This window comes from Rhopalosiphum padi, chromosome 2, assembly GCF_020882245.1.
Source record: "Rhopalosiphum padi isolate XX-2018 chromosome 2, ASM2088224v1, whole genome shotgun sequence".
Classification (NCBI taxonomy): domain Eukaryota; kingdom Metazoa; phylum Arthropoda; class Insecta; order Hemiptera; family Aphididae; genus Rhopalosiphum; species Rhopalosiphum padi.
In genome coordinates this window covers 25,070,322-25,082,556 of record NC_083598.1, presented here as the reverse complement: position 1 = coordinate 25,082,556, position 12,235 = coordinate 25,070,322, and the positions used below count along the sequence as shown (strand labels likewise).

At 26.8% G+C, this 12,235-nt stretch overlaps 1 protein-coding gene across 1 annotated transcript; it reads left to right on the top strand.

The window, feature by feature from the left end:
• The first annotated feature begins 427 nt into the window (after positions 1-427).
• LOC132919695 (uncharacterized) lies at positions 428-11,662 on the top strand. Its single transcript, XM_060981475.1, has 8 exons — positions 428-565; positions 6,416-6,425; positions 6,497-6,672; positions 6,734-6,880; positions 6,959-7,242; positions 7,685-8,116; positions 10,066-10,273; positions 11,284-11,662. The coding sequence occupies exons 1-8, from the start codon at positions 517-519 to the stop codon at positions 11,562-11,564; spliced, it is 1,587 nt and encodes a 528-aa protein (XP_060837458.1). The 5' UTR covers positions 428-516; the 3' UTR covers positions 11,565-11,662.
• The last annotated feature ends 573 nt before the right edge of the window (positions 11,663-12,235 follow it).

The following is a 12,235-nucleotide window of genomic DNA, read 5'->3' as shown; positions in this document are numbered from 1 at the left end:
AAATAAAGCTATACCAGTTATAACACTATAACAGGCATTTTTATATAGTTGACTTTTCCGTTTATATGTTGACATGTGGTATCTGCAATGAATGGGCTTTATGAGTCATTATTGAAAACAACAATTTTCAGTTATGTAAAAATAATACAATTAATTGTTCTACAAAAATATTGTATTTTTTTAAAAAAAAAACACTATTAATATTAAAGATATTAGGAGTACTTATGTATTAGTAAATATACGTACCTATGTCCTAATTGGTAAAATGTTTACTACACAAATAGAAACTAATTATTTTAAACTATTTGCTGTTTAGCTAAATGAAAAATAGTTGACAGTAATGTTTTATTGTTATAACAACAATAATTACATACAATATTTGAGCTAAAATTTTTTTTAATTGTTTAGGAGTTATAAATTTAAGTCAGTACGTGTTAAGATTTTAAGTTAGTGGTTATTTGATATGCTTGTATAGTGATAATATTTTTTACTTACTAACACTTTATAATTTATAAAATGTTTAAAGCAGCTTATTGCTTTTTATTTTTAATAGTTTCGTGTTTAAGGGGATTCCATACCGACCGTTTTTAAGGAGTTGAGTATAGGCAATTTTCAGACAATCTGTAAAGTACGTGCGTTGTGGCGTACATGTGTGTGTGTAGTAAATGATCATTAGTGTAAGTGACTTCCCTGTACCGCGGCCCATCTATCGTTCCACTGCCGTATACCCGACGTGCAGCGTGTCGCGTCTAATATTATTTTTATTGTCCAGCGCTCTAATGACTATTTAAAACTGAATGTGCCGGTCTATTACCGGTCGTTATTACTTATTCCGCTATTACCTACGTATTGGTCATATTAATTATCAATAATTAATATTTATGTATTATTTATTATAAATTATAATACTATATAAACTCTCAAAAGTAATTTATTATAATAAAATGAAATAAATGTGAAAAAATAATAATATAAAATACAAAAATTTGCCAAAGGTTCAATTTACGCTCACAGCCTACTTATTGACTAATGCTCCTCTTTACTTTAATATGTGTACCAATATGTAGCACACAACAAATTTAATATAATACAGCTTGATTTATATTTATAAACGTATTACCAACTTTTTAAAATACGTAGTTATGAAATATATATTATATTAGACGTTTTTAACTATGTGATTCCTACACTCTACTTTTTCAATCATGAGATTATAATATATAGATATATTTATTATTTATATTTTGTTATAAAATGTACAATGCAAGATTATATTGTTTACATATTATTATGTATTTATATTGAGATTTTTATAATAGAAATATTAATAATAATGTCAATACAAATAAGATACGTTATTTTGTTATTTATAATAATTTGGTTTTAAATTATTTAAATTGTTAAACTTTTTTTTTACTTTGCTTATTCATTTTCTGTTCGTTCTTTCTCCGTTTCGCTTCCAGTATATTGTTTGGATTTCGAATAGGCATAGATCTTGAGTGTCTTGGATCTACTAACTCCGGTAATAAACAATTGAAAAAAAAATCATTTAGTTTAGGAAACATTTTTGTCTGCCACAAAGTATCATCTCTTTCAATTTTTTCATACTTGATTCCTTTTCTAGTCCAACAAGCTATAATTCCATATTTTCGCTTAGTAATGTGTAACTGTCCCTGAATTTGGTAGTAATATTTGTGATTTCTATCTATACCTGTTATTTCTTTATTTTTGTTAGTTTTCCAAATAGTAATTTTTTTTTGAATAATTGCTTCGTCGGGATCTAAATTTTCTGCTGAATACGGACATTTTATTTCGACTAAAGTGTCTTCCCCGATTAAACCATCAGGAGTAGCTCCTAAGAAAACATCAATTGAATCAATAAACAATCCACAATCGTTAATTTCAACTTCTAAAGCCAATTCTAAATCTCGTTTGGCTTGATATTCATGTTCCCTACCATATTCCAGGGCTTTGGTATCGAGATTTGTAGAGTAAAGTAAACTTTTTAACACTCCTTCGCATCCAGTGTCTGGGCGTAATGCAATAATTCTTCCAAAGTTTGAGGCTGTAATTATATTCCTCCTTAATTCAAACCATTTAGTGGAATTTGTTTGATCGACTGTTTCTCTTTCAATATTTATGCGATTATCGGCTATTATTTTTAAGTTATTTAAAAAAATTTTTTTTTCTTCTTCATACTCATTTTCAGTCATATCCGGTTTTTGGGCATTATTTCCGTATGATGGATCTGCAGAGTCATTTACATATTTTAATTTTTTGCGATATTTTTTTTGTCTCAGTTCATTTTGTCTGTTGCGTTTTTTAAGGCGATTTAATTCTAATATTGACGATGGACACTTTTTATTTGGACTGCGATGTAATAAAACTTTATGCAACGTGTATAAGGGACGTTTGGTATTTTTTATTACAGTCGCTGCAGAGCATCGACCTTGATAAGACCCAGACATTGCACAATTTACCCTTTTCCCTCCTATTAATTTCGCAATAATTCCATTTAGTGACTCGACAACGTTACTATCGACGTTTTCAATCAAACTACGACTATGCCTGGCTAAATAACGGATATGTTTCATTATTGTTGAGTAAAAATTAGGATCTGTAGCTTTCATTTTTTCAGTGAAATTTGTACATTGAGCGTTTGTAATATTTGGATCATTGACCGTTTCACAAAAATAAGCCGCACATTTAGTATGCTGACCAAATACGTGGTCGACACAATTTAAAATATCATTTTGTAAATCTATTTCTGAATGTTTATTTTCTTTTCTATACTTAATTGCTGTAACTATACCTTTTCTTATACGTAATATATTATTTTGAAGTAGCTTTCTGTGAACTAATTTTCCAGCATCTCTTTTAGGACACATATCTCTTAATTTTTTACACAAATTTCTTAAAAGATGATTTCTACATTCAACTTTTTGAATTGTAAGATTTTTATACGGGCGTGAATCTAAAATGCGCTTATAAACATTACTATCTCCATCAGCAATAAATTTATGATATCGTATTCCATGTACTTGTTCACTTTCTTTGAATCCTTCTACTATTATTGATGCTTCCATTCCTGACGATCCATCTGACGTTTTCCAGTTTTTGAAACATGTATGATTTTTTGGCTTATCTCCATTTTTAGTTCTGGCACATGTCGAACAAAATTTATTCTTTACGCCCATGAACAACACTTTTTTAGTTCGATACCCAACGATGGCTGCCTACACAAATAAACACAATACGAATACAAATAAATTATTTGTTTAATTAATTAACAATTATTTTTGAATGAATTTAAAAAAGTAATGAATTTATTAATTTCACAATGATGCGTTTTCAAATTTGGATGACATTAAATACGAAATATAACGATTTTAGCTAGGTAGTTATTTAGTTGTAATTCAAAACTTTTACGTTTATTACTATAATTTTTTTGCACATAATGACATTTTTAAATGCAATTTTTTTGATAAAAATTAATTCAAATAACCACATAAATACAATATATACAAACGATAAAAAAATTTCGAGTTGTCAAGTTTTTCGAGTAATCGTGATTCGATTATATACATAATATATTATATATATTTAGAGAGAGGTATGGCTTGAATGAAGTGTAATACTATATTTTTACTAAAAAACTTATTGTTAATTTTTTAATCATTCTAATAATAGATTATACCTTACTAGTAACAATGTTTAATTTGTTTATGTCCTCATCAAAAAGTATACTATTACTAATTTCTATGTAAAACTTATGTAATTGTAATTACCATTCCAGATGGTGAATTGTACATTGTTCGGTACGATCTCTTACACCAACTCCCATCAGCTACAACTGTAATTAATGGCATTCCATCGGCGTCTACTTCTCCATTTTTTATAGCCAATTCTGCTTCATCTTTAGCCGCATTATCCATTGCTTTTAACGCAGCTATTTCGTATCCTTTGCAAATCCGATCATGCTCATTTTGGTACGTTTTGTGATTTAAAGTAGTTATTTCCATTGCAGACATAATTTCTTGTAATTGACTGAAACCACATCCAATATTCAATGTACCTATTATTGCCGAAGTATTTATAGCCATAAGATCTTCATTTTCGGACGATATAGTTTTTTTAATATTACACATACAACATTTGAAGCTAAAAAATGATTTTAGGCCAAGCTTTCTTTCACCAATTAATATCATATTTTTAAATCCACAGTCAAGTGGTTTGTGGTTATCAATACTTTTGATTTCTTGAAATAAGTGTGATATATTTACTACTCTTCTTCCACAAATTTCTATTTCCATACTATTATTTTGGAGTGATGATGTACTACTTTTTTCATAAATTGGCGATAAATGTGCATCTGAGTTAAGAAAAGATGAAGAATCTATTAATCTTTTTTCTTTGGGTGAAGAAGTGCCGAATATATTATTTCCATCAACAGTTAAATTTGAAACATCATGTACATTGTTCAACGGTACAGCCAATGTCATATCGTCTGGAGTAAACGTATTTGAATATTTTCCATGGATGTTTTCTTTTACAGCAGTTGGGATGGAATTATTCGAAGCTGAATTTGAGATTCTAGTTATAACGATAAAAATATATAAAGCTTATGAATAATCTAAAATATATTCTTGAAATTTTATGAATAAATTGGCGTTTGATTTAGATAAATGTTATCTGTTTTTGTATTTTTTTTAAAAAAAATCAAACACTTTACGATCTGCTACTAGGTTAATTTTAACCTAATTTCAAAATTTGTTTTTAGATTCTGAACGGAGTGATGAATATATTGATTTTACAATGATGTGTGTTTTTGTGTCGGAGGACGAAATTAACTTATGGACAACCTTGTATTACATTTTCATATGAATACAAAAAAAATTATGAATTTTCAACTAAAAAATAACCGACATATAAAGCTGAACAATTAACAAAATATTTTGAAAAAAAAATCCTGTGATTAAAATGTCACTTTAAACAGCTGGTGGAAGTATCACATTTTTACAGCTAATACTTTTTGAATAAAAATAAATATCAAAAATCGTTTGAGGCTAAAACCTTCGGGGGGTCAAAAGGGAAAAATTCTCAATATTTTTGGCCAAACCTTTTTGAAAATTAAATACAAGGTTTCTCATAAGTTGTACTTATCACAATTTTTTTATAAGCGTTTGAAGTTCAAATATTGAGAAAATTCGTCAAAATCGCGAATATTTGCAAATTATTCTGTAGTTCAAAATGTATAAATTTTCTTGGATTCATAGCTAAGAATTGAAAATTTAATACAAGGTTGTCCATAAGTTTTGATTATAATAATTATAAAAAAATCGAGCATAAGTCAATTTAAACATTTTTACGAGCGTCTAAATTAAAAATTCACTAGTGAAATTGTGATTTACTATCAAACGGTTTTAGATATAAAATAAATAAATAAAATATCCTAGACTGACAAATCGTCTTCGTTCAGAATCGTTTTTCGTATACAATGATACACATAACTTGCTTCACTCATAACTTAAAATAAATAATTCAATACAAATTAACTTACAAATCAACTAAGCCGTCGTTTGATATCTCCACTATTTTTTTTATGAAATTAAATCCATTGCCTTTCATTTTTTTTCGTTTTGACAAACACTTATTTTTAAATTTTCCCATTTTTCAAAAATTGGAAAATTTCTAGACTTACAAAAACTAAGTGCAACTACAACTTTAAAACTATAATAGTATATTATGCTACTATTATATGTGCACTAAAGAATAAAGATCTGAATATCTGATAATCGCCGTTTGAGCGTGAATGCGCGTGTGCCATGTAATATAATATTATATATTATTATAATATTATAGTCAGCGACGCGCGACGGCGACAATAATTATCTTCGATCATTATCGGTAATATTCGGGTTATATTATATTTAGATTTCCGATAGTGCGACCGACGGCGAGCTAGATAAGCGTTGCGCACTCGCACTCGCATGCACATGTCACATTATGCCTAACAACAAATTTATTTCGTCGCGAAATGTTGTAAATCATAGACCTTAACGAATTCCAACATACCGACTTGAGTTTTACTCCGATAATAATTTTGAAAACAAATTTTGTTTTGTTGTTCAATCAACTTTGAATCCTTCGAGCCACATTTTTAATTTATTATTCTTAAAAAGAAAAAACCTCACTTGAAATTTAGAAAAAAAACTTGTATTCTTAAAAATTATAATGGAGATAAATAGTTTTAAATTTTTTTTTTTACTATTCTGATTCGAAGGATTCAAAATATACTTCATAATAAATTCAAATATGTTTTCAAAATTATTATCGGAGTAAAACTCAAGTTAGTACGTTGGAACGCGTATAGGTCTATTTTACTCTAAAAAGTGTTAGTGTGGAATCCCCTTAATATACGAAGCGTAAGTATTAAATAACTATTTGATTAAAATATGAATTAACGCATATTAAATTATTTAAATGTAATGTTTAGATATGGAAATCATCATAGAGTTAAGAGTATAAGAAAGCCTTCGCGTGTTATTTCTAACAATATTGATCCATATGATTCATCATCGTCATTAACAGCAGCAGAAGCAGATGGAGCAGCAGAAGATTCAACAACATTAGAATCACCAGCAGCATTACCGTCACCACGCCCTTTGAGGAGTAATTTACTTAAACATTTTTATCAAACACATATATTTTCTAAAAATGTATTATTTTTTAGAATCGTTTAGTTCAAATGGTTCCTTAGGATATGACGGAAATCGTGGATTAGGTTTAGATAATAAATCTCGGGGTGGTACGCAGTCTATTAGACAAAAACCATATAATATGGACTCAGATAATCTAAATAATGGACAAAGACAAAATAGTATGATCTCTGAAGGCCTAAAAATGAGACCTCCAAGTGGTCTAAAAAATAGAAATAAGCAAATTTATAATGTTTCAGAAAATCAAAACACCAGAAAAAGACAAAATACTATAACTTCAGATTTTCAAGATTTTCCAAATTTAACACAAATTAAAACGAATCCTTCAGCTAAGCGTACAGAAAGGTTACGACAAAAACCTTTACCCCCATCATTGAATGAAGATAATAGTCAACAAATCAATGATAATATTGAGAACTCGGGTATGGTGAATTATAATACAATGTCATTTAGGAAATGTTGTATTAATGGTAATTGTCGTATGCTAAAAGACGGAGAAGAATGTGGTATTGAAGACATTTTTGTAAGTAATTTATATCAAGTACAAAGATACATTATGTTTAAAAGTTTAATAATATTTTATGCTGTTATTGTAATAGTAATATTATTATGATTATTGTTATAACTACAACTAAATACTATTCAATAAAAGAGCACGACTAACAACTCGGGTAGATTGCTAGTATTTTTCTTGAGTAAATACAATTAAATGGGCCACAGATTATGTTTTTTTATGAAAACTTTTTTAAATTTAATTTAATGTACTCATCAACCCCCAAAAAGAATATTTTGTATATTTATAACGTAAAGCCCAAATCATGAATTTTAAGTACTTTTAATTTTTAAAGAAGTCTACGAGCTAGGTGATTAAAATTATGTATGATGTATAACACATTATATATTATAATTAAGTAAATTTAACCATTATAACAATTTCCGAAATTTATAAATTTATGAAATTACAGAGAAATATGAAAAATACACAACAACCAAAAATTCCGATGTTCACAACTTTCAGTAATGGAAATAATGGTTTCCAAGATATGATGTCAAAATTAATGGATGAAAGATTTAAACCTTTTAGATTAAACTCGTTCAATAGGTTTGAGAATAGAGAAGACATCAATATCCAGCAAACAGGAAAACCGACAAATATGCGATTAGGTTCAATGAGATACCCGACAAGCATTCCTTCTTTTGATTCGAGTAATGATATAAGTAACGGAATGGGTTCGTTCGCTAACATGCCACAAAGAACAAATCCAACAAATTACCCGTACTCAAAACCTATGGGTTTGAGTGAAGACGAAGCTGATGAAATCCGAAATAAAGTCCTTCAGCAATCTAATTTGTATAGAAAAAAATATAACCTCGTACCATTTACTTTGGATGATCAGGTAAATTAGCAATATTGACTTAATGTATTTATTGCATAGGTGAATTATGAATTAAATACATACATGTAAGCATAGATTTATAAATTAAATTACTTAGTACATACGTTGTTAATCAAAATTCTAGTTATATTAACTAGATATTAAAAAAAATAACTTTTTAACGCATAATTCTAATAAAACATAAATTATGTAAAACTATATAAGGTGTCCATGATTTCTTGGTGCTTTGATGTATATTTTTTTTTTGGTATGTTAAAAAGTGAAAAATTATCGGATATCATGAGGTTATTGGTTATATAATTTTTAGGGAACAAAAAATATTACAGGAAGCTCATAAACAGCTATTTTAGACTTTTTTTTTTTTTGAGCTATTGTAGGATAATTAATATAATAATGTAACTATCGTTACGGATATTTATCGTTACCATAATGTATAATATAGTGCATTTGCAATGTATTGTGTATAGTTACACTTGTATATTGTAGTATAGGTACATAAATAATGTTTTTTGATGTGTTTTTAATAATTGTCGAGATATTATAATATCCTTGTTAAAATTTCAATAAAATAAATAAATAAATAAATAATAAATAAAAGGTACACAAATATAAAATGCGATATACATTTTCCGATACATTAGTAAGAAATTTCAGCCCCTCGTGTACCTCTCGATATTTTATCAAAATTAGTGCAGCCGTTTTAATGTATACATGAAAACATACATACATAATATAATATAATATAATATAATATTTACATCAATAAATGTATATATTTATAGATTATGTTAATTATTTTGGACATTTTGGTTAGTGAGAATTAATTCTATTTTAATACTGTAGATCCTGTTCAGTTTGTATTATACCAATATTTCACTAATTTTATTTTTCTAGTGCCTATCGTACCTATAATATGATGTTTGTTTTCTGATATTATTCATTTTAATAAAAAAAATTAATAATTACAACACGGCGTTATGTATATGCCATTTAAATACACTACGCCATTTTTGTGAGATCAGTTTTCAAATGGGTATCTCATAATATTATTGTAATCCCACAATTTTATTTAATGTGGAACAGCTTTGTTTGCAGTAAGAGGCCACTTGTGTAACATCAACCTACTATGTATTAAATATTTATAAAGACGTTTCCCTTACCTGATTGAATTAACTGTTTTTTTATTTTTATATTAAAATAATTAATCTAAATTCATGAATACAGTTGTTATTTTGTTAATATAATTTGTTGATGTGATTTATTTTTTATGTTCATTCATCGCATTTCAATATTTACCAAGCTTTTCGAGTAAAGCGTGCAATTATTACTTATTATATAGATACTAATTATCTAATTGAATGGTATCATGTTGGCTAGAAATAATAATTAGTTATTCAAATAATAACTACCTAGATTAGTTCTATAGGGTATATTAAATTATGAACTAAAAAATAAAATATCTTATGAGCCGATACATAAACATAGATATGTTTCTAATCTGTAAGTATGTTATTACCAATATGATACCAAACCCACTGACATCAATATGTGATTATATATACTATAATATATAAGTGAATAATTGGCGAGACATTTTCATAAAATACTGCATGTCACAACTAAAAATGAATTAATTAGTATCAACATGTATTTTAGATTAATAACTATTTAAATTAATTACTAACAATAACATTTTAGCCGTATAATTGTACATCATCGATACATATTAAGGAATTGTAAAATAAAATAATTTATTAATATAAATAAATAATAATTAATACTATATCTATATATTAAATACTATTATAATATTAACTTTAAATTTTTTCTGGAACTGACGACACAGTTTTCATATTTACACCAAATTATATTGTCAAATGTATTTAATTAAGAGTTAAGAATGTACCTTTTTCAAGAAACTTTTCTTTATCGTGTATTTTTTTTTTTAGTTGACTAATTGCGCTCAAGACTGGGCTAATTACATTGCGAAACAAGGAACATTTCAACATAGAGACAATAATGCTTACGGAGAAAATTTGTACGCAGATTCAGATTTGAATAATTTAGGCAAAAAAGCGGTCGATGCATGGTATAATGAAATAACTAAGTTTAACATCGATGGCGAAGAATCTGATTTGGGTAGCAATAGTGCTACACGTAAGTAATATATTATTTAAAAATGATGTAAATGTTTTTATTTATATATTCGATAATATTGACTTAAATTAATAGATAACAGAATTAGGAACTTAAAAAAATATATATTGATTTTCTGATAGACGTTTTTTTAAGTATAGTTTGTAAACCTTGTATTAAATATTCAAATATTAGGTATGAATATTAAAAAATATTAGAATTTTGACTAAAAAATAATTTACTTATTTTCGTTACTTTGACTTCAAACGCTTATGAACATTTTTCGTTTATTTACTCTTAACTTTTTTTTATTTTCGTTAATTAATTCTTATTAGAAGGATGTATTTATTTTGCAAAGTTTTTGAAACTCATAAAGAATCAAAATATTTTGATTTTTTAATTATATCGTAATAAGAAAACGATAATATAAACACTCACTGAAAATTTAAAGTTCATACGATTATCCGTTTTTGAATTATGACTAAATAATGACATCAGTTTTGTAAAAAACTAGTTTACCGGAAAAATTCCCGTTTTTCTTTAAATTTTGTTTTCATTTTTCCCGATTATTATGAAAAGTAATGACATTTTCTGACTCCTAACTCCCATCCAAATATCTACTACCTATATCCATTTTTTTACTAGAAACCACCCATAAAGTTGGAAATCAGAGTATTTTTATTTTTTACTATCCCAAAAGGCGATGACAGATAGAAAAATAATAATAATAAAAATAAAACACATAATTGTAAAATCAATACATTCATCGGTTCGAATAAGCGGTGCGCTCAGAATGTAAAAGTTACACAAGAGTCACAAGATATTATTTAAGCTCAAATCAGCATTTTGGTATATTTACTGCTATTACCAGCTAATTAATTAATGTAGTTTAAAATATCTAGTACTTACCTTTATATTAACTATGTTTATTTTATTTAATTACAAGTTTAATACACAAAATGTTTCAGTTGATAAGGTCTTTAACAAATAGAATATAACGTATACCTTTGATATTATTTTTTTAATTTTAGACCACATGACACAATTATTATGGAAATCATCAACTAAATTGGGTGTTGGTATTTCAAAAACCCCAAATGGCATGTACAACGTTGTGGCCAACTATGATCCTAGAGGAAATATGATAGGGTCTTTCGAAGATAATTTACCTCAAATAAAACAAGAAGACATTGAAGAAGCGAATGAATCAGAAAGAGCAACACAATCGGCACCGAAATCGGGTTGGTGGTCTTCGGATTCATCATTTCCCTTACAATCAGGGTGGAATAATAACAATCCATATTATAATTAGGATTATTATATTATGTAGCTGTAAATGACTGAAATTTTGTAAAAGAGTTGTTTCCAGAATTGTACATATTATAATAATAAAAAAAGAATTAATACCAATTTAAGTGCGTTTAATTAAAATTATAGATTGTGCAAATAAAAAAATTATAATTTATTAAACAATAATAACTGTATTTATTACTTGTCAGAGTATCAGAGTTCTTTAAATTTCAAATGATTATTATCAGATTCGGAACTTATAGTGCTAAAAACACTAAAATATGCGCTTATATTTATATATGACCCATTAACAAACTTGAAAATATGCACTAAAAATGAAAAAAAGCGCTTGAAAAATAATTAACAAAAAGTACTTATTAGATATGAAAAAAAATTTGTTATTATTATTGGACATTTTAATATTATTTATTATAAATGTTTAAACAAAGTTTTTTAAAAATTGGTTTTTAAATGTTCGAAATATATATATTATATAATATTGGTAAATATTTAATAAAAATTTGTTGTTGCTTATATAATTTTTACCTCTGTGATCGCATTGAATTATTAGATGTTTTCGAACGTTTCCAAACAGGAAAGCTCTCCTATTAAGAATATCTAACTCAGACAACTAAATCTCACACTAAAATGCTTAAAAATTAAAAAATATGTATTTATTGATCAATTGATAAC

Excerpts from the sequence above, each read along its gene's own strand:
- LOC132919695 (XM_060981475.1), top strand. The coding sequence starts at position 517 with ATGTTTAAAGCAGCTTATTGCTTTTTATTTTTAATAGTTTCGTGTTTA. Across the intron at positions 6,881-6,958 it reads TAATGGACAAAGACAAAATA|AAAATCAAAACACCAGAAAA; the intron begins GTATGATCTCTG and ends ATAATGTTTCAG. Across the intron at positions 10,274-11,283 it reads GGGTAGCAATAGTGCTACAC|ACCACATGACACAATTATTA; the intron begins GTAAGTAATATA and ends TTTTAATTTTAG.